The 23,359-nt window shown below is 43.1% G+C and overlaps 1 protein-coding gene across 4 annotated transcripts; it reads right to left on the reverse strand.

Annotated features, from left to right (window-relative positions):
* Positions 1–1,268: 1,268 nt before the first annotated feature.
* Positions 1,269–23,304, reverse strand: Casp3 (caspase 3). Of its 4 annotated transcripts, none has more exons than XM_021169755.3 (7): positions 23,195–23,301; positions 11,021–11,088; positions 8,456–8,580; positions 6,576–6,704; positions 5,360–5,535; positions 4,609–4,729; positions 1,269–3,042 (listed from the first exon to the last, which is right to left on the reverse strand). In XM_021169755.3, the coding sequence occupies exons 2-7, from the start codon at positions 11,071–11,073 to the stop codon at positions 2,813–2,815; spliced, it is 834 nt and encodes a 277-aa protein (XP_021025414.1). In that variant the 5' UTR covers positions 11,074–11,088; positions 23,195–23,301; the 3' UTR covers positions 1,269–2,812. The 4 variants fall into 4 exon arrangements, with proteins under 4 accessions (XP_021025414.1, XP_029336724.1, XP_085700090.1 ...); XM_029480864.2 differs by lacking the exon at positions 23,195–23,301 and adding an exon at positions 22,942–23,044; XM_085843964.1 differs by lacking the exon at positions 23,195–23,301 and adding an exon at positions 22,913–23,022.
* Positions 23,305–23,359: the final 55 nt, after the last annotated feature.

The following is a 23,359-nucleotide window of genomic DNA, read 5'->3' on the forward strand; positions in this document are numbered from 1 at the left end:
TGTTTTTTTTGTTTGTTTTGTTTTTGTTTTCTGAGACAGGGTTTCTCTGTATAGCCCTGGCTGTCCTGGAACTCACTCTATAGACCAGGCTGGCCTCGAACTCAGAAATCCACCTGCCTCTGCCTCCTGAGTGCTGGGATTAACCACAGCACATGCTTGGCATGGTGACGCATGCCTATACCTCCAGCACTTGGGTGACACTGGCCAGTCTGGTAGGTAGTTTATATTCCTCTTATTATGATGGGAGATTGGGTTATCTGAACATAAGGGATATATGCTTTCTTTGTTTTCACTTGCTCTATTCACACACATGGCCCAGTTGATGGTTTTTATCTTGTGTATGTGTAGGCCAGGTGATAATGGGACCGGTATCATTTCTCCATAGCTGAGCACATCAGCTGAGCACATCAGTTTGCCATGGAGGCTAGGCTGGATGACCAGGGAGCCTCGGGAACTCACTTATCCCCATCACTGCTGGAATTATAAGATAGCATCACACTTGTTTGTTTTTTTGTTTTTTCCTTTAACATGGATTCTGGGGATCAAGCTCTAGTTCAGGTTCTTGTGCTGGCAAGGAAATTGCTTTACCCAGCTAACTACTCCCAGACCCATAGCTCCAGTTGTTTTCTTTGTACTATCTCAGACCTCTTTATATAGATAGTATGGAAATTACAATGGGCTAGCCTTTTCTCCACACATTAAAGAGCTAGGTTTAATTTCATGTATATAGGTATTTAGCCTGCATGTATGCCTCTGTACCATGTGCATAAAATTCCCAAGGAGGCAAAAAGAGGCAGTTGGATCCCCTGGAGCTAGTTACAGAAAATTGTGAGCTGCCATGTGGGTGCTTGGGTTCAAATCCAGGTCTTCTGAAGAATAGCCGATGCTCTTAACTGCTGAGTCATCTCTCCACCACCCTACCCCCAGGTTAGAAAGCAGCTAGACAAAAACATTCGTGACACTCTCCTCCTTGGGTACAGGAGTTCCATGATCCACTTTTGACCTTCACTTTAGAGAAGCTGTGGTTATTATGTAAACATTGGAAGAGAGGAGTCCCCACCCCTTCCTATATTCTTTGGGTATATTCTTCCTATTTCTTTGGGTTTAAATCTTATCAGAGGTTTTTCCACGTGCCAACACCTTAACATATTAGATGAAGGCCCTGCTGCATCCTCTGACTCTCTCAAATTAGACTGTGGGCTAAAATTATTTTAACTTTCACTTAGTTATTACAACAGCAAAAGTATTGACAACAACAACAACAACAAACCCTCAAATACACTGATAATTTTAAATCTGAATTTATGTTTTGAAATAAAAATGCAAGGTAACAAACTTTTATAAAATTGTCACATGGGAACACACTTTAAAATACCATCACATGCTGCATTCACTTAGAAAGAGTTAACAACAAAGCCAGTCTAAACAAGAATCTATCCCTTACAGTGTGAGTTCCTTCCTTTCTTTGTGCAACAAGGAAGCTTAGGAGAAATGCTGGGAGAGCCAGCAGTGACTCAGCACCCCCATAAGGAGGCCAGGAGCACAGTCTCCCTGAGGATGGACTGCAGCCCTCAGCTTCTCCACACGGGCTGCAGGGCTATTGCTGGATGCTTTCCAAGTCCTGTGTGCCCTGGCCCTTTCGTTTCTAGTACGGTATAAATATCACCATTATTTTTCCTTTCTTTGTAAACGTCAACAGAAAAGTCAGCATGCTACAGACTCTAGACATGGAGTCCAGTGAACTTTGAGACTCTCAGCCCTCTGGGAAAGCCTTTTTGCATAAGTTTCTGATCTGGTTCACTTTCTCATGTGGCAACTTGGACATCATCCACACAAACCAGAACTCACAAGGGGGGTGGGGTGGGGGTGGGGAGTCCAGCTGGCAGGCCTTTTCTGAAGATGTGCCCATGGCTCTGCCAAGTCTCTGCTCTGGCTCAAACGACATTCTCTCCAACTGCAGTAGATTTCATCTCTCCTTTCCTTAAGCTCTGTTTGACCACTGGTATTATAGTATGTTCCTGTAGAATTCCTTTACTTCATTCTAATAATCAACCATTTGAGGCTGTTACATAACTGCTCTTGAGATATTTTGCTGGTCTGTAGACTAAGCTGATTTGTATAAGGATAAGTAAGAAACAAATGCTGATGGATTTTAGCACCTTGCCTTCAATGAGTCAACCAAGTTCGCACACGCTTTTCCTCTCACAGAAATACTCAAGTTATTTTTGTTCCAATAATAAAACATGATTTTTTTTTCTAAATAACAAATACGTGTTGTGGACAACTGTCACAAAACCAGTAGCTATAATGCATGCTATGGTGGTCCAACTCTTCACTTCCATAAATCAGGTCCAAAACAAGGGTTCCAGCCTTTGACTCTGCTCATGGATTCAAGTTCTAAGACATATCATTTGACATTATTGTTTCTACGTTTAACGAAAACTAGAACAACATTCTTAACATGAGTGGGGAGTATAAAATCATCAGTGGAAAAGCTGTACTGCTTCAAAATGACTTCAAAATTCATAGCATTGCCAAATCTTGCTAATTATAAAAGGGTAACTTTGTAATTTCATCTAAGATGATAGTACCATCATTGACAGTTACTTGTTCCTAATTAAATTTCATTTCAACTCCCTGATGTCGAAGTTGAGGTAGCTGCACTGTGGCTGGCTGCATTGCTAGGCAGTGGTAGCTTACAAAGACCAGGAGGACCGTCAGATTTGATTTAAATGAGAGTCTGCCCTGACAGTTTTCTCATTTGGCATAACAAAACAGAAACACGCCCCCCACCCCACCCCCAATCATTTCTCTAGTGATAAAAGTACAGTTCTTTTGTGAGCATGGACACAATACACGGGATCTGTTTCTTTGCGTGGAAAGTGGAGTCCAGGGAGAAGGACTCGAATTCCGTTGCCACCTTCCTGTTAACTCGAGTGAGAATGTGCATAAATTCTAGCTTGTGCGCGTACAGCTTCAGCATGGTGCAAAGGGACTGGATGAACCACGACCCGTCCTTTGAATTTCTCCAGGAATAGTAACCTAGGAGGCAAAATACGAAGGACTGTATCTTCTATTACATCACAGCATCACCCTGGAGGAGTCTACACATTTTCATATAACCAGAACGATCCAGATAGACATAAGCTTCCTCGGTCTTAGAAGCCACACAGAGGAAAAAGAATTAGCAACCCTGGTCTCCAGCCCCCACTGCTCTCTGCTGGAAAAGAAAAGGCAGATCAATCGGGACTGACTGCTGTTGATTTCCTGAGTTCTACTTTAAGGTCTCTTTCCCATAGGTCAGGGTGAAGAAGAGGAAGACACAGACACGACAATACCAGGTTTTGCAAAGCTATGCAAATGGGACCCTGTAGGTAACATGGTGTTTCAATCTGAACTCATCTGTTATGAATACTGGCTCGGGCAGGAAATAAACTGCTTACATATACACACACTTTAAAAAGGTTTCTTGACTTATTCATTTTATGTTTATGATGTCTCTGCCTGCATGTATGTAAGCGTAGCCCGCAAGTGCCCTGTGCCCACGCAGATCAGAAGAGGGAGTCAGAACCACTGGAATCAGGGTTACCCGTGGTTGTGAGCTACCATGCGGATGTGAGCACCCGAAGCCAGGTCCTCTGCATGAGTGACAAGTGCTCTTAGCCACTAAGCTGTTTATTAGAGATGGACACTTTAAAAAATGACATTAGTTTGCTTATGGGGCATCTGGATGAATAAAACAAATAGTATTCAAAAAGCCCCAAAAGAAAAAAAAATAGCGTTTTTGTATTTATTTTCAGATTAACTACAGGATTCATCGTGTTTAGCTTAGAAGTACACTGCTTGGAAGATACCTAGTGGATGAAATAAACAAGATGAGTATATTTTATTCGTTTAATAGATCTATCTATCTATCTACTTAGTGTGTGTATGTAGCTGTGCATGTGCCACACAGTACACATGGAACTCAAAAGACAACTGTGAGAGCCAGGTTTTCTCAGACTACGATATGCACATAACCACATACAGGTTCACACCCACAAACTGAACACCGTGTGTGTGTGTGTGTGTGTGTGTGTGTGTGTGTGTGTGGTTATATGACAACGACCCCATAGGCTCACAGGTTTGAATACTTGGTCCTGAGTAAGTGGAACTTTCTGGGAAGGATTGGGAATCGTGGCCTTGGTGAAAGTGCTGTGTCAGGCGGGCTCTGAGGACTCAAAGCCAGCATCCTTTCCACTTAGTTCTCTCTACCTTGTGCTGTGCTTGTAGATGGAGATATAAGCCTACACCTGTCTACTGCCATGGCCGCCTCCACCTCCACCCCTGTTTCCTGCCACAATGGTCCACAGACTCCCATGCTCTGTGATCACAGGCTCCAAATTAAACATTTTCTTTTGTAAGTTGCCTTGGTCATGGCGTTCTGTCACGGCAATAGGAAAGTAACTAAGATGGTGGGTTAGTTATTTTAGGGATGTAAGGGTACTTGTAAAGGGTATATAAACATCTTACCAGCCTTTAGAACAGTCTTCACTACTCAGCTTCCTAATGTGTCACATTATAACTCATCTAAAATCCACACAAAACATCCCTTTGACATTTTCTCACCAGGTGCTGTAGAGTAGGCATACAGGAAGTCGGCCTCCACCGGTATCTTCTGGCAAGCCATCTCCTCATCAGTCCCACTGTCTGTCTCAATGCCACAGTCCAGCTCCGTACCCCGGCAGGCCTGGGTGTCGGAAGACATACATACGCTTCTTATAAAAATACACACACACACAATTTACATCTGAAAACTCTAAGTGTGGTCTGAGAACTAGGGAGTTAAAAAAAACAACTGTACTGGACGGTTTTGTGTGTGAACTTGATACAAGCTGGAGTTATCACAGAGAAAGGACTCTCCCTTGAGGAAATGCCTCCATGAGATCCAGCTGTAAGGCATTTTCTCAATTAGATATCAAGTGGGGAGGACCCATTGTGGGTGGTCCCTGGGCTGGTAGTGCTGGGTTCTGGTTCTATAAGAAAGCAAGCTGAGCAAGCCAGGACAAGCAAGCCAGTAAGCAGCATCCCTCCGTGGCTTCTGCATCAGCTCCTGCTTCCTGCCCTGTGTGAGTTCCTGTCCTGACTCATTTGGTGATGAACAGCAATGTGGAAGTGTAAGCTGAATAAACCCTTTCCTCCCCGACTTGCTTCTTGGTCATGATGTTTGTTGAAGAATAGAAGCCCTGACTAAGACAAACACTGTGATGTACTCTAGATTCCCTAAATGGATGTTTAAACAAATAAAAATATAGCAGTTCTGTAGCCCATTTAACTAAGTTAACCAAACTGAGCTCTGAGCTGCTGGGCAATGCCCTACCTGAATGATGAAGAGTTTCGGCTTTCCAGTCAGACTCCGGCAGTAGTCGCCTCTGAAGAAACTAGTCAGCCTTTTCAGTTCAACGGGCCCATTTGTCCCATAAATGACCCCTTCATCACCATGGCTTAGAATCACACAAACAAAGCTGCTCCTTTTGCTATGATCTTCCTTAGAAACTGGAAAGACATTCAGAAATAATATAAAACAGAGCAGAGATGGGAAGGCACATGGCAGCCTGGCACTGTATACAGTAAAGAGCCCAGGCTTATCTGATTTGTATCTAGCTTTCTCATTGGACGAAGACGGCTTTGACTTCATGGTCTTAGCTTCCTGAGTTCTGGGGTTACTGTTATACCATGACCACAACATGAAGATGCTGAAGATAGAATTTCAAGAGCATCCAAGTCTAACACAGGCAGAGCACATTTGGAACCATTTTTAGGGAATGGCGTAATTTTCTTTTCTTTCTTTTTACTTTTTACTAAAAAATATAAGCAGCTGGGGGTGGTAGCACATGCCTTTAGTCCCACCACACAGGGAACAGAGGCAGGCAGATCTTTGTAAGCTGGAGGGTCTGTCTAAATAGTGAGACTGTATCTTAAAATCAAAGCAAAACAAGAAACAAACAAACAAAAAAAATCAGAATAATGTACAGTGTAATTCTATAATTTTCATACTTGACTCTCTCTATCACTATAGTTAGACTGTGAAGTAAAATTACACAATGAAGATCATTCTAGAGAACTCCATATATGCAATTTTGAGCAATTCACACATACATATCCCCTATTCCACCGAACTTTATGCCCCTCTCCCCTTTATAAATAAAAATAACACAAGGTCCAATTTGTGCTGGCCGTATACAGTCAAGAGTGGGCCCATCCACTGCAGCACAGTCAACCAATCGGGGACCACACCCATAAACACAGTGGGCCCTTCCTTTTCCAGCAGCCATCAGTTGTCAATAGCTTCCTGGGCTCCCTTCTGTGTAAGGATGCAGATTGCTGGATCCTGCTAGCAGCGATGCTGCCTTGCTCTTACACCCTTTCTGCCTGTCTTCTGCAATGGCGCCTGAGCCTTGGGTTTGGGTATGGGTTGGGGTCTAGGTGTCCCATTCTGACTAAGTTCCACAGACACATCTCTGTTCTTTGACCAGCTGCAAGCTGCCGCCCACCGAAGCTTCTGAAGGGCCTGCTTTCAATTGGTTCTATCTTACCACTATCCATTAATTCCAAAATGTCTTCACGAGAAAGATCATTTTTATTTCTGACTTCGTATTTCAGGCCCATGAATGTCTCTCTGAGGTTGGCTGCGTCCTCATCCGTACCAGAGCGAGATGACATTCCTTGGGACAGAGAGAGCTCTTAGTTGCATTTTACAAGAATAGTTATTCTTTGAGAATAAATGAACTAGGCAGCTATGCACACAACCAGTAAACTCCTTCCTTTTAAATGCCGGCCTTCTTATTTTGATCATGGTGATAGTCTATCCTCTGTTAGCACACAAGACATCTCACTGTATTAGCTGCTGCAAGCTGCCATGACAGCGATATCCCCCACAGCAGTTTGGACAGTGAAAATAAGAGGGGAATTCAGAGGCCTGGCAACAGAGGTTTGCTTGATAAACTGATTCATTTAAATGATGGAGTATTATGCTGCCTTCTTCATTCATTCATTCATTCATTCACTCACTCATAGGCAAAGTTTCACACTGTAGCTCAACCTGGTCTTGAACTCACAATAATCCTTCCATGGGCTGGGATTACAGGCCTGGGGCCACCATGCCCAGTTCATGTTGGGGAGATGGTCATTGTTTTTTTAAAAACTTGCTCATTTATTTCACGTAACATGATAATATCTACTAAATAATTTCAGAAGATAGAAAAAAGGATGTGACCTGTTAGGTTTATGTAGCTTCCTCTGAGACACTCTATTTGTTCCGTGTTGAATCAGTGGTAAGACATAGTACTGCTTGTACACTGTACAAGGAAAACCTTCCACAACTGTTATCAGATTAGTATTGCCTATCAGGTATTCGGCTATGTGGGGAATATCCAGTCTTTCCAACCATCCCAAGATGCTTCCTGGTTTCATCTGTACACAAGAGGGATGCTGAGCACAATGAGCTTAGAATCCTGCTCTTGGTATACTGTGTGCTGAGCACGAGAGACATTTGGTTTTAAAAGGAAGGAAAGCCAGGCGGTGGTGGCAGAGACCTTTAATCCCAGCACTCAGCGGGCTGAGGCAAACAGATCTCTGAGTTCAAGGCCAGCCTGGTCTACAGAGTGAGTTCCAGGGCATCCAGGACTATATAAGAGAAAAAACCTGTCTCGGAAAAAAGCACAATACCAAAACAAAACATCAAGATGAAACAAAACCTATCCAGTCCACTTTCTGCTGCCTATACTCCTGGATGTGCAGCCTTCGATTGGAGTGTGGTAGATCTACAGTACAAGCCACGAGCACTTGTAGATTTAGCTTAAACACCATTGCTTTCATCGAGCACTCACTCTCAGGTCAGTGTGAAGGCCTTCAATTAAACAGTAGTTGCAAACACAGAGGCACACTTTGCCTGAACCAGACACATAGCTCCACAAATGGGAAACATGGCTTGGAGTGGTGGGGGCAGCTCAGTAACCTGAGACAAGAGGCCCTAATTGGTACTCTAGGCTCAGGAATGACCTTGGGGCCCATGTGCCCGAGGCAGTGAATTAAAGGCCTGAGGTCACTAGAGAGACTTTCTAAGCTGCCCCAGGGCAGATGACCTCAGGTGCCAGGCATCCATCTTCATCCCATTTCAGCTTGTTGCTTGTGAAACGTTTTCTTCTCCCATCACTTGACTCAAGGCACTGGCTCTGTTGGGCAACAGCAGAATCCAACCCTCCACAGTCACAGGAGAGGCAGAGATGTCCAACATGGAAGAAGAGTTCATATTGAATGTGGGACCTGTGAGGTCCCAGGGTTTCTCTACTTTGCCATTTTTCTGTATCAGTTTACTGACTCATCATCACTCACCACTGATCTTGCTTTTCATATTATAGGCCACGTAAATGGGATCAATATTTGAAATATCTAAAACATTACCTTACATACATACCAGTGCTCTTATGGAAGTTCTTATTATTAATTATTATGCATACGCCCATCTCAGGATAATCCATTTTGTAACTACTGTCCAGATAGATCCCAGAGTCCACTGACTTGCTCCCATGTATGGTCTTTCTGCATGGAAACCAAATGACAGTTACAAAGGTAGACATGAAGATTTTTATTATACAACTTTTATGACTCATCAGAACAGCTGACATTTGTTTAAGGCCATCAAAATACCAACCTCATCTTACATCCTTCCTTCATTCAAATTCCACAGCACGTGGGTTTGATCCCAATCATCAAGGAGAAAAAAAAAAAAAAACCATAGATACACTCCCGACAACCCATTTAACTGATGTGGAGATAGATAACCCACCAAGGCTAAGTAAAGTGCTGAAGGGTGTTCAGATCCTAAGATGGAGTCAGGGTGGAAGGCCTTCCTGTAAAGTCCAATTAAATTTTACCAACTACATCTTTTAAAAAAATTAACCTTGTGTGAAATAATCTCTCCTTTGAGCCAAAAGTATAATAGTCTTGTTTTTTGTTTTGTTTTGTTTTGTTTAAAGATTTTGTTTTTTTAAGTGGAGTTTTGCTATAGGTAGCCTAGGCTGGCTCTGGGCAGTCCACTTATCGAAGACCCCGACACTAAATCAGTCCTTAAACTTTACAAGCTGAACCAATGAATAACTTATTAATACACAGTTGAATTAGCATAAAACGGTTGGAAATACTTGGATCAAAGTCACTTATATAAAAAGGTTAGTTAGGTAGATCAGAGGTCAGTAATCATTTTCTTAAAAGCCCAGATAGGCTGGCCCACAGGCTACCCTCTAGTATAGCCTCAATTTAGCTGGGTGAAACTAGCCCAAGGCAACAGACTTATAAAGGTGTGGCAGCGGTCCAACAACTGTGACAGAGGCTGAGCACAAACCTAGCCCAGGATCTAGGAGGACTCTAGGAACAGCCGGACATCAACACTGTGAAGGACACACAGTCAGTCGTAAGACTGTCTTCCATTTTAACTCTAAAGATAATGGAAGAGAGTAAAAACAGTAGATGAAGGGGTCAAGGCAGACAAAAAAAAAGACCTGTTAGGTCACACAGGCTGTACATTCCTAATCCAGAAATCTACAACTGGAAATGCTCCAAGATTGGCAAGTTTTTGAAAGTCAGCATAAGGCCACAAGTGGAAAATTCCACACCAAGCCCCATGTTAATGGGTCACTTTCAAAATGTAGGCCCACTAAAAATATTATATAAAATGAGTTTTGGCATGCATGTATAAAATTTATATGAAACAGCAATGAATTCATAGTATTTATAATGTATAGGCCGGGGAGACAACTCAGAAGGTAATAGCATTTTCTAAGCAGTCCAAACAGCCCTGGGTTCAATCCCTGGAAACTATATAAAAAGCTCTAAGCCAGAGAGGTTCTCAACTTTAGGTTGTGATCCCCTTGGGAAGTCATATGACTCTTTCATAAGGGTCAATATCAGCAGATAACCTGTACATCTGATATTTACACTACAACTCATAATACCAGCAAAGAAACAGTTATGTAGTAACAATAAAAATAATTTTACTGTTGGGGTGGTGTTTGTCATAACCTGAGGGACTGTGTTAAAGGGTTGCAGCATCAGGAATGTTGAGAACCACTGCCCTATGTGGTGACTCACAACTCTGTATTCACAGCACTCCTGCTACAAGATGGGAGGTGGAGACAGGAGAATAGGCCAGAGCTTGAAAAAGAGCCTAGGGCACTCTGCAGCAGAAACAAGGAAAAGTTGGCCTCCAACCTCCACATGTGCACTACAATACATTCACACCTGTACACACACACACACACACACACACACACACACACACACTCTCTCGAGAGCGCGCACATACACTTGAGTCCCAGCTCTAATGCATTTTTGTTGTATATATGTGAATATGTTCCAACCTGAGAGTCCAAAGTCTAAAACATCCTAAGTTCTAGTCATTTTGGGAAAGGGATAAAAACTTGTAACTGAACTGTAATTCCCATTGCCTAAAGCCGATTGATTCTTCACCATCTTCTGCTGCCTCCTTTACGAGTCAGCTCTAGACCAAGATAAGATATACAAAGAACATAGAATCCCAAGCCAGGAATATAAGGGCAGTTAACAACCTAACCAACCTCCTTGGCCTCAAGATGAGACTCAGAGATGTGAGCTTACATTAAGTTGCACAGCTGTGGGGCAAGAGGTAGCCTGGTCTCTCTGGTTTGAAAACCTTTATTCCCTCTGCTCCCCTTCTCTTCAGAGTGAGCTGTCTTGCGCAAACCCATCTTTGACTATACAAAATTACATTTATATCAATTTCACCAGGCACAGTAACTTGTTCCTATTTTTCTAGCATCTAGAAAACAGGAATCAGAAGACCATCACAAGTTTGAAGCCAGCCTGGACTGCAGAGCTCCGGGTTAGCGGGGGGGGGGGGGGTGGGGGGTGGGGGTGGTGGTGGGTGGGGTGGTGGTGGTGGTGGTTAAGTGGAGAACATGCCTTAAACAACAACAACAACAAATACAAATAAATAAATACTCACACTTCAAAATTATTCATGGATTTTGAATCCACTGAGGTTTTGTTGTTCTCCATGGTCACTTTTCTTAGCTAGAAGAGAGAGAGAAAAAGAGAAGTTACTCATAGCAAATCTTTTAGAGAGACACTTCTGTGTATTAGCAATGCCATGCTGATTTCTCCTGAGTTCTTGTTTTATATCGAATGCTATTGCTCCCCTAAGTCAGATGTATGTAGACTGGTCCTTTGCAAAGGCACCACTCTGTCCCCATTCTTGTTCTTCCTTTAACTATGCATTACATCAAGAAAACAGAGTGTGCAGCTCAATCAGTTGTTTGTTTGTTTGTTTCATTTGTGTGTCCCTGGCAATCAAAACAGTTCATACCTTCTTTCCATGGTCACCCAACAACTCAAGTTATGTACTGGATCTTGGCTCCCAGCTCAAGACAACTAAAACAAAACAGTCAACAAACTAGCCTCAACAGTCAATACCACAATGGTGACAGCCCAAGGGACTTCCAGATCTCCAGGTTCTCCTACTCAGAAACTCGACTTCTGATGCTACGTGATTCTATCCTAAGACACAGGCACCTCTCCTCATCTGCTGCATTAAGGAAGCCAGCTCCTTACTTGTCTTCTAGAGTTCTCCAAAAGGAAAGACACTTGGGGGTGATAGTGTATCTCCCCAAATAAAGAAGACAAGCAGAAATAAGACATAAGACAAGGACTAAAGATCTCCAGTGAATCTCCAGACTCTAGAATCCCTGGCTATGTCAAATATTTCCATCACAACACAACTTTTAACCTCAGCCCTATGCTGAGGTCAAAAATACACAGCCCCACCAGCTGAGGCCCCAAAGCTAAGTTCCTACCATCGTCCCCCTCGTTTGCTGTGCTGTTGGGGACAGAGAAGGAATCCAGGGAAGAGGAAGTGGTGACACTTGAGCCTGGCCACAGAAGAGGACATTGGCTTCATGGGCCTTTAAGAGCCAGTCTGCACCCCTACGAAGGCTCTTCGCTTTCTAGAAAACCACAGGATGTGGGCACTATTGGGATGCCCCATGTTTTTCAGTCAGCAAGCAGATATTTAGAGGCCACAGACTTTGCACCCAATTCCTACCTTCAGGAAACTTGAAGTCTAGAAAGAAAAAAGAACTGGGTGGATGTGGTGTGCCAAGACTCGAGGAAGCCTGAAGGAGCGCTCACCATTCCCAGCCTTGCCAGAAGGTCAATTTAAATGAGGGAAGAAGGTCGATGGCTTTATAAAAGATGCCACAGTTACAGTGGGGACTATTAGGAAAAATAGGGTTTCAGACACTGTTGGAGCCATGAGGAAGACAAAAAGGGAGAAAGAAACTGTGAGTGTGGGCTACTTTAGCTAGGTGGTCAGGGAGTCATTTCTGAGGTGACATTTATAGAGAACTGAATGACTTAGAACCTCTCCCCAGCCCACCCCGACTCCTCCACCGTTGGTGGTGGTATCAGCTAGAGCAAAGGCCTGGAAACAATTTGTTCTATTCAAAGTACAGAAAGACCAGTTTGGCTAGTGCTGGGCCAGGGAGATTGTCAGGAAAGGCAAGATCACCCAACCAGTGAGAAGCCTTCGGGAATAGCTCAGGGAGGAGATGATAGAGGCCTGAACTGTAGCTGAACAGTTGAAGGTCTGGGCACCCTGCTGTTTGCAAGTAGATTAGAGGAAGCAAGCCAGCAGAAAACCAGAGAGCAAAGCAGACCGGGTGGATGTGGTGTGCCAAGACACGCAGGCCTTTCAGGAACGCTCACCTTTCCTAACCTTGTCAGCAGGCCAGTTTAAATGAGGGAGGAAGGCCACTGGCTTTATAAAAAAAAAAGTCACAGCTACAGTGGGGAGTATTGGCTATAGAAGGGACAATTAGGAAAAACTATCCAGGCCCAAATGACTAGATACTATTTTTTTTAGTGGCATGTTGGGTATTACCCAGAGGACTCTCAGGGATTTTTGGGTTCTCCTTTTGCATAACTCGCCATTGGCTCGGCTAGCTTACAACTTTGTAGGAAATCAAGCCATAACATGTAGCTACATAAATGATTCCTGTCTACAGGCAAAAGTCTTACAATGATACACGTCTTAGGATTGGTTTTCATTTGACAGGAAGATTGATGCTCTGTAGTACATGACTGCCCTCCAGGAAGATGATGGAGGCCTGAACTGTACCATAGCTGGGCAATTGACAGTCTGGGCACCCTGCTGTTTACAAGTTTACAAGAGGAAGTGAAGCCAGCAGAAGACCCAAGAGTAAAGTTCACTGGTATCTCACAACTACCAGGGAACTGCTCTGCACATACGAGGCGCGGCTCTTGGCATTTGCTTGGTCTTCCAGTTCTCCTCTGAATTGGACTTAAGATCTTACAGTGCCATTTATCAACTAGCAGTTGAGTAAGTCTTGACACCACTTTATTTTCTATTTGAGCAGTCAAGTTTTTTATTTTATTTTATTTTTTTGAAAATTGTACTTTTAAAGGAACCAACGGTTGTCCTGGCCAAGGAAAATCACACTATAAACAAACTCTTCCATCAATAGGAAAACTCTTTCCTGCTTGGCTGTGAGTGGGAGGAGCAAGATGGAACAGGAGTTGGTTGGGAGTGAGGGGCTGAGGATGCCTTTGGGTCCTTCTTGTTAAGCCATGTTACATAGGTTGGTAAGAAAGGCACAAGGGGAAATGGGAAATTAATAATGCAGGAGCAGAAGAAGCCTGGGGTCTCTGAAGTGATACAAAGAGATGTCCAGCATACATAGGGGATTTACCTCAGGTAAGAAGAGGGCCAATATCCTCAGTAAAGGAAAGAAAAGCAAAATATTTTATGGATTTGTTAGGTGGTCCTGGGGATTTAATCCAGGGCCTCAGGCATAAGTAAATGTCCTACCACCTAGTCACAGCTCCAGTACAAAGTAGGCGGAGGTAGCAGAGAGGCCGGGGAAGGTGATATGAGGATGGCACCCACGTCCTTTATATTTAGAAGCTACACTGTGAGAGAAGAAACTCTAAATTCTACCAGGTAACACCAAAACAGAATCAGATACAAAGCTGGCAAGCCTAGATGAGAGGCACTTTCGACTACTACTACTAAGATAGACATAAACTGTTAAGACCTCCTGAGAATATTTTGGGAGAATCCCCTCATCTGCTCATAAAAACTGTTAAGTTTGATGTGGTAAACTGACTAGTTAGAGTGTCTATAAACACCCTGGCGGGTGGAGGAAATAAGGAGATTGAAGAATATGCATTATTCATACAAACGGAGAGTGTGAGAGCAGAGAAATTACTATTTTAGTAAATCCATACAATTTATTGCAGCTATTTTCATTTAAGATTTTTTTTGAATTCCTTATCAGTGACATAAATGCCAATACATGGTTAAGTAAAAATAGATTATCGAAATCTAGCATGTCCTCTTTTAACATATTACTATATTTATAAACCGTGGCTGTCTGAGGGGTAGGATTGCTGACAAGTTACTTACTTTGTAACAAAGTTATTTACTTTGTAACATTCTTCTCTATCTTCTAGTTTTTCTATAATGTTTCAATGTTAGACAATAGTATCAAATGCTATTTTATAAAATACTGGCAGCCATCAGCAGACCATGCCACCGGGATTGTGCTAGACAAATCCCAAGGCCTATTGAGAGAGAGAGAGAGAGAGAGAGAGAGAGAGAGAGAGAGAATGGCATGGGGCACTCTGGGAACAAGACTGGAGGACTGCTGTCAGTTTGAGATTAGTCTGATTTACCTAGCAAGTTCCGGGCCAGCTCCGCAATCTCATAAAACCAAAGAGTGAAAAAATAAGGGTAACTCTTCTATTGAGACAGCAGCCACTCCTCTTTGCCTTAGCCAGGTTTGGCTTTCTCTACCTTTTTCTTTCTTATGGATAATAAATGTTAGGTACAAAGAAGTCACAAATTTCTACGAGCTAGAAATATCACAAAGAAAAGTCAGCTTGTCTCAAGCTATGCCTCTTCCAAGTGACCAGACCACAAGCGAAACTGCTTAGCAGTCTGTGGCTGAGGAACAAGGTGTAGCTATCTGGAGTAATAGTGCCTCATCACTAAGAAGTCCAGATGAAAAGCAGATATAACACAAAGGACTTAGTAAACATTTGGGTTTGTGAAAGCATAATATTTCCGTTGGTCAAATGTGTACTTAATAAGAAGAAAAAGAAGGAAAGAAAGAGAGAAAGAACACAATAGAGATAAGAAGCATAAGAAAAGACACTCATGTAATCTATCATAAAGTCAAGGCAGACTGTAAGACATTCTCAATAAGTCAAAGAAGCAGCTTTGAAAGGGCTAGCAGCACAGGGCTTCTTTTATAACTTTCCAGGAAAGATGAAAACACAGCAGCCTAAACACATCAGTGGCTGCCAAGGGTTAGGGGGGGATGGGCTAGCACAGAGGTTGTTTGATCAACAGTGAGACCACTTCCTGGGATGCTACAGGAGTGGATAAGAGTCATACATTTGCTCCAATTTAAAACAGACAGGACAGGACCAACTTGATTGTAAAGTGTATGACTTTGGATGGCTGGGCAGTGGTGTGCATGTCTTTAATCCCAGCACTCTGAGTTTGGGGCCAGCTTGGTTCCAGCTCTTGACAGGCAGAGCTACATAGAAAACTCTGTCTTGGAAAAACCAAACCAAACCAAACCCCACCAACCAAAAAGACTTTGGGAGGAGAAACACCATGACCAAGAAAACTTCTATAAAGGGACACAGTTTAATTGGGGCTGGTTTACAGTTTCAGAGGTTTAGTTTGTTCTCATCATGGCGGGAAGCATGGCAACAGGCAGGCAGACATGGTGCTAGAGAAGGAGCTGAGAGTTCTACATCTTAATCAAGAAGACAGCAAAGAGGGACTAAAGGCATGTACCACCTAAAGGCATGTACCACCACACGAGGACCTAAGCTTTTCTTTAATTCCTTTTCATTATAGGTCTTTATAAGCATGGCCACTAAGCCTCAAAGTCTGGATTAAAGGCTCCGGTTGATCCAGATCAAAACAATATGCTACCCCACCTCAAGATCCAGAGCAACGGCATGCTGTACTCCTGTCTCAAGATGTGTGTGGCTGTGTTTCTGGATTGTAGTTCATTCTAGATATAGTCAGGTTGACAACGGGGAATAGCCATCATAGTGATAATGATGTCAACATAGGCTCAATAGTTCTAACCAATATACCAGTCTGGTCAGGGAATGTTAATAATGAGGGAGTCTGTGCGGGACCAGACAGATATAGGGTACCTCTAAATTACTCTAAAAATTAATGCCTTTTTGTTCTTATTAGAAAACAAGATTAGATAACTTCTTAATTTGAATCTAGAGTTTCTGCCAGTGTCCCAGTGGTCTGCCTCAAATTGTCCCTCTTTCTCTGTGAGTTTATCCCATCCAGCATTCAAAGTGTACTCTTGGGCACCCTAAGTATTCACTAGTTCTCACTAGCCATCAAAGTCCTAAAAGTCTCTTTTTAAAAACTACAAACAGTATAGCCACTTGAACTGGAAAATTGACTTTCCTGTTTTGGTCTTTTGAGACAGGATTTCTCATGTAACAGTCCTGGCTGTCCTAGAACTCACTTTGTAGACTAGGATAGCCTCAAACTCAAAGATTTGCTTGCCTCTGTCTCCTGTGTGCTGGGATTAAAGGTCTGTGCCACCATGCCCGGCCCTGGAAAATTGAGTTTTAATAACCTTTTGTGTCATGCCAGCAATAAAGCTGTGGGATAAAGCTATTCCCTCCTTCTGACTGGCACACCCAGATACAAACTTCATAGCAACCAGCTTTCAGAACTTGACACTTGCTTCCTGGCTCAGGCCAATGAAAGATCTGCATTTAAAAAAATCATTCAGTGTGTGTATGTGGGCAGGCATGTGGGTGTGGAGGTCGGTGGACAAATCTTGGGAGCTGTTTCTGGTTCTCTCTGTCCACCATGTGAATCCTGGGGGACAAACTGAGACTCAGGCTTGGTAGAAAGCACCTTTACTTGATGAGCCGTCTTGCTGGCCCCCAGTGATCAAGTTTAACTAAATATTAGGTGACTTTTAAGTGGTCATTTCCTTTTCATATGTCCAACCAGTTTTCTATAATCAATTATGGAAAGTTAAAAAAGGAACTCAGACAAATTAGTCTTAATGTAAGTAACTACAATCACTTTGACATTAGCCATAAGATAGCTGAATTTCTTTTACTAAAGTAACTGGTGGATGAAAGAATATATATATATATATATATATATATATATATATATATATATAATTCTTTTTAGAACAAGAGTTAAAATGGGGGCTGGAGATGACTCAGTGGTTAAGAGCACTGACTACTCTGTCTACTCAGTCGGCTGCTAGGCGCCGGCCCAGGCGAGGCGCCGAGAGGTCCTGAGTTCAATTCCCTGCAACCACACGGTGGCTCACAACCATCAGTAATGGGATCACCTTCTTCTGGTGTGTCTGAAGACAGCTCCAGTGTACTTATATATAAATAAAATAAATAGATAATTTAAAAAAATATATCTAAAATGGTATTTCCCTGTTTAATAAGGATGTCTCAGGAACAAATACCATATTATATAAAGCTTTTCATCCTTACTATTCAAACATTGCAAATTGTCTCTAGCATCAGCTCCTTTTAATACACTAAGGTTTTTTTTTTTAACACTAAATCAAAATCTTTCTAGCATGAGACATATGCGCACTGACTCTACTTGTCATCATCTGCTTTTCCCACATGAGGTACCAGATCCATACTCTTGGGAAAGACTCTTAGCATTACCTCATCGCCATTAGCTAATACCCAGCTGGATACAAATTATTCTAGGGATGGTGACCTCATCTTTGAAGGATTTAAAAAAAAAAATCCCCATCTCTTCAGGGATGTATAGACCATCCCAGATGACAGCAGGAGCTGAGAGTATTAAAATAGAGAAAATAAACAAGAGGATTTTACAACAATATATTGTGGCTCAGCAACCGACTCAGCAAGGGGACGACTCAACACTAATTGTTTCTGAAGATGCCTGCACCAGTTTAGGATTCAGATGAGCGAAAACGTTATGAATTACATTTAATGGCCACCAGGAAGCTGTAAGTGATGCATTTTACCTTCCATGACAGTTGGGAATTTAGGCTTTAGAGTCACTTCCCCAGTTCTCGGATCACTGGGCTGGAGCTACAGCAAGCAGATGTTCAGAAGTTTAGAAATGCTGCCAGCATAAGTTTACTGTCATTCGGAAGCAGAGATTTAAATGCTCCAAGCTGTGTTTCCCTTAAAGAAGCGAGAGAATGGAACTTGGACTCTTTATACAATTGTTTGCCAGATTTTCCTTAAAACTGTAGAGTAAGGCAGAACTGAATAAAAGCAGAGGAATGGGGAAGTTATTTCTAAAATACAAAATTAGACAGTGAGGCATCATGCATCAATAATAGCTTGAAACGAGACAACTACCCATTATAAAATAGATGAAAACTTGCCTATCGTAGGGATTTAAAAATGAGAGGATACATTAGTACAAACCAGTTTTAGAGGTGTGTGTGCTTGCCCGAGCATGGAGAAGCCAGACGTAGCCTTATGGAATCTTCCTCTAGTGCCTACTGTCTTATTTTTTGAGACAAATCTCTCACTGAACCTGCCTAGAGCTCTCTCTTTTGGCTACACTAAGACAGCGAGCGAGTCCAGATGAGTTCGTATCTCTGGTGGGTTACAGCCACAATTCACATCCAGTTTTTATGTGGGTGCTAGCTAGGGATCTGAACTTGGGTCCCCATGCTTACCTTCTGAGCCATCTCCCCAGACTAATTTTTGGAGATTCATAATTGGAGAATTTGTTCCCTATCATCAGGCTGACCTTCTGGTGGCTGACCTACAGAGACCTCATGAGGCCAGGCATCAGCCTGGTCTCTGAGTTTTCTAAATCTCATGATACACAAGACTTCACATTCTCCATTTCCGAATCATCTCCCTAGACATAAATATTCAAAAATTAGGAGTTAAGACTTAACAAAGTAGTAACCAAAGTAACTATTGCTTTTATTTCCAGCCCACATGTGCTAGACTGAGCGGCACACAGGTATTTTCAGTTGGGCTTCGCAATAACACCGGGATATAATGGTTCCACTTTAAATCTTAATTAAATGCAGCTCAGAAGAGAGTTTATCACTTTTTAAGTAACAGAGCCATGACTCATGCTCCATTCTACAGTCTATAGACTGCTCAGCATCCTATATCATATAGTTGCGACAACACTAAAGTTAATTTCAATGGAACAAAAATCTGTAAGCCCAGGTTCTCTGATTAAGATGAGATTTAAAACACATATGGTATGGCAGAAGCTGATTATTCAAAACGGAAATAAAATACACAGCTGTTCTTCAGTATTTTGTGGGTGACTGGCTCTAGAACCTTCCTCAGATAGCAAATTCAAGTTCAAATCCTTTGTATAAAATGGTGTATTATTTACATATAAGCTAAGCATCCCTACTACTTATTACTAATGATACCTGTTTTTACGTAGTGTTTTTCGGGGAATGATGAAAAGTCTATACATTTCAATACAGATTCAATTCCTATTCTCTCACAATTCTATTTACAGTTGGTAAAGGCCACAAATACAGGTCAATACTTACTGCAGTTATTGCAATGAAGAAAACAGTAATAATGATTATGATGTTTCTCATCCCACCAGGTAGTTTACTTATAAATGTATAACATCTGGTTAAGCATTTGTTAAAATATTTCCTACATGTCTACCTACCTTCCTATTGATAGGAACATGAAGCCACTGTAAACTGGCTTCTGGAAAGCCTACCTCTATCTGGGCAGAACGATTTGAGAAACACCAGGATTCTATTTACTACCTCTCAGCGAGGAAACAAAGAATTACGAGCACTTTCTTTTTTTTGGGGGGGGGTGGTGGTGGAGGTTTTGAGACAGGGTTTCTCTGTATAGCCCTGGCTGTCCTGGAACTCACTTTGTAGACCAGGCTGGCCTCGAACTCAGAAATCCACCTGCCTCTGCCTCCCAAGTGCTGGGATTAAAGGCGTGCGCCACCACCGCCTGGCTGCAAGCACTTTCATATTAAGTAAATGAAACAGAAAGAGCACTTGTTTCACAATCATCTGGTAAAGAAAAGATTTCTTAGTATAATCAGTGGTTGCCTTGTTTGTTCTAAAATCTGTCCCATCTGGTCTCAGTTCCTTTGGGGGTTCATTGACCTGGTTGTTGTCATTCAACCTGATAAAGCCAACCTTCTAATGTTTAAAATATAGTGAGAGTGAAAAGAAAGGTGGAAAGGAAAAGAAAATATGGAGAACATATTGTCTCATAGGAACAAATAAGTCATCTCGTTTTCTTGTTTCTGGAATGGGCCACACAACCAGGGAGGCAGACACCTGATGAAGCTCTCTGACATTGTGCCACAAGCTGGAAAAAAAAATGTGATGCTTACTGTCTGCAAAGGGTCTGTCTTGTCCTCTCCCAAGCGAAACCCTGAAGAGGATAAAACTATACGCTCTTAGGGATGTGTAAGAATTATTGACCTGTTTGAAAACAATTTGTTGTTGTTGTTGAAATAAAAGTATAGAGTGGAAGATCCTTGATGTCTTTTATAAAAATTACAGATAACTATGTAATCTACTGATTATCAACTGTATGAAGATGTTTCATTAAACCCTGAGCGTATGAAGTAGTGGAAGAGGCAGACTCTACCCCTATCCAGAGCTTATATGTATGTTCACTGGCATTTAAAAACAGTAGCAAGGTAGACATTAACCAGTCCATGTTCTGTCCTTACTAGATAATTTCATTGTACTTTAGCAGAATGAAGGCGCTCCCCAGGTAATATTGAAGGCCAAAACAAAGAGACCAAAACATGGACTATTATGTAGAATGTCACACATACTATTTCATCTGATCTTTACACAACCCTCCGAGCAATATAGATTATGCTTTATTTCTGAAGAAGCTGGTAGGCACCGGGCTCCTGGCCTCAGACAGTCAGATGACGGAATACCCTTTCTTCTCCAAACATTTTTTTAATCTGTTAAATGACTATATATAAAACAGTACTTAAGAATGTAAGAATTTCCACATCGTATTCTACCTCTTATCACTGGGGTAGAACTTTAATATTATCTAACAGGAAGACCAGAACTAATGCAATGTGTTTGAAGAAAAGACTGTGTTGTAACTTTAGAAAGTGCATGAAGTGAATGTGTTGCTAGGTTTGAAACCAGAGTGGCCCTGGAACCCTTACTATCAGATAAAGATACAGAGTTCCTACTTAAAACAGCAGGAGGCAGAACCTTTCTGCAGGACCACAAAAGCAACCTGATTTAATTAGGTGCAGGATTTCACTTGTTACTTTGTAGCAGTTCGATGGCTACATTTCAATAAACTTCCACTCACTAAAACACCTTCTCACTTTCCAAAAGCCTTATTCTACTGGACAGCAAAACAAAGCCATTCATTAAAGCTTCAACACCAGTTGTGACAGGGTTCTACACTCCATACTTAAGGGCTCCTGCCAGTGGACACCATTAACATATCCAAAGTGACTTCCCAATGGCTGGCCAAACCCCCAGCTTAGCATCTCCTCTGCTATTGTGTATACTCATAGTGTAACAAGGGCCCCACATTTCCCACCCACCCCAATGGGTTGAGTAGTCACTTGTGCAAAAAAAAAAAAAAAAAAAAAAAAAAAAAAAAAGAGCCAGTAAGGAAGGGAGCCAAGCTAAAGTTAGAGCCGACTGTTGTTTGCTCACAGTTCGGTAGGCAAACAATAAACAAGCAAAAGTAGAGGATATGACACAGCTGCTTTCAGGAAATGTCTGCCGCAAAGGAAGGAATGGGAAGATTCAACCTTGAATTGCTAACTAAGTGAAACCTCCATAGCAGCTCCTGTTCATAAGCTAATGTTTCAGGGGGAGAAAAGGTGAGTCAGTGGACTCAGAGGGCTGGAAAGAAAACCCGAAAAGGACACAGTATCCAATATTGCCTGGAGAGCTTCTTCATTCTGCTAAAAAAAAAAGGGGGGGTGGGGGGTGGGAAAGACAGCCAAGACCCAGGGTTTGGCTTCGCTAACCCGGTTTAGAGGATAGGGTTTTACCCTTAAGCCTTCAGGGTAAACATGAACATCTAGAAAACTGTTTTTGATCGTGTCTTAAAGAGAGCACTGGAGAGGGGTCTTGGGCGGGAGACAGAGACCTGCAAGGAGGTTGCTTCAGTTTCCTGAGGTGGGCACAAGTCTGGCAGACACGTAGGTCTACAAGGCTCGGGGACTAACGGCGGAAGAAGTTGGGTCCACGAGAGGTGCCTGAGAAGGACGTTTCCTGGGTGACTCAACGGAGAATGAGGTAAAGACCCTGCTGTTCAAGTCGAGCTTCACAGACCAACTAATTAATAAGCGCGAAGAAGGGACAGTACTTGAGCATGGCTCAAGAGATGTTAATGCAAGCTCCTACAGTGACTTTGACCAACAAAGGAATGAGCTGGAGTATTCGAGGAATAATGCTTAAAATCAGCTCTCCGCAAGAACCAAAAATCACAGTGCACTGGAGAAAACCAAAGGTGGAGATCAAATGCTCTTGTAACAGAGGGAGGCTGGGTTCCTTAGAGCCGCCACAAGGTCAGCATCAGCCTAGCTTCCAGGCCCCAGGGCAGAACTTCCCCTACCCATCCTCTGCTACCGGGTCCACACCTCGGCCTGCAGCTCCAGGATCCCGCCACCTCCCGCCACTCGGCTTCCAGGTTCACCCCCACACTATGGCCTCACCCCATCCCGCCCCTGAAGCTCTGTACCCCGGGCGATCTCCAGATCCCCCCTGACTCCGCCTTTAAGCCTCAGCGCGGCCCGTGCGCCATGCTCGAGGGGTCTGAACCCGCTTCGGCTCACCCAGGTTTAGGGACACCGCTGCAGCTCACCCAGGTTTAGGGACACCGGTTTAGTCTCCCCGGTCTGGGCTCTCAGCTCGGAATCGCGCTCCCGGCGCTGTTTCCAGCTTCTCTGCCTTCAGTGTTTGCCTGAGCAAGCCTGGAGGCAACACAAAGGATCCTCCGCCCAGATTGCCCGTTTCCCCCGCCTCCTCCAAGGAGCTGCAGACCGGCCAAGAGAGCGCCAGCTCCCGGGGGCAACGCAGGCCTTCGAAGGCGCGAGAGCAGCTGACACTCACCGTACCGTTCCGAGCTCCCCGCCGCAGGACACTCCGCTCTGATCCCACCAGCACCAACACTGCAACTGCAGCAGCAACAGCAGCAGCAGCAACAGCAGGCTACCGCCGGCCCCGCCCACGCCACGCCCCTTCTCTACCTCCCCGCCCCCAACCCCCCAGCACCCCCCAAC

Source organism: Mus caroli, unplaced genomic scaffold (genome assembly GCF_978045245.1).
Source record: "Mus caroli unplaced genomic scaffold, Mus_caroli_1 scaffold_10, whole genome shotgun sequence".
NCBI lineage: Eukaryota > Metazoa > Chordata > Mammalia > Rodentia > Muridae > Mus > Mus caroli.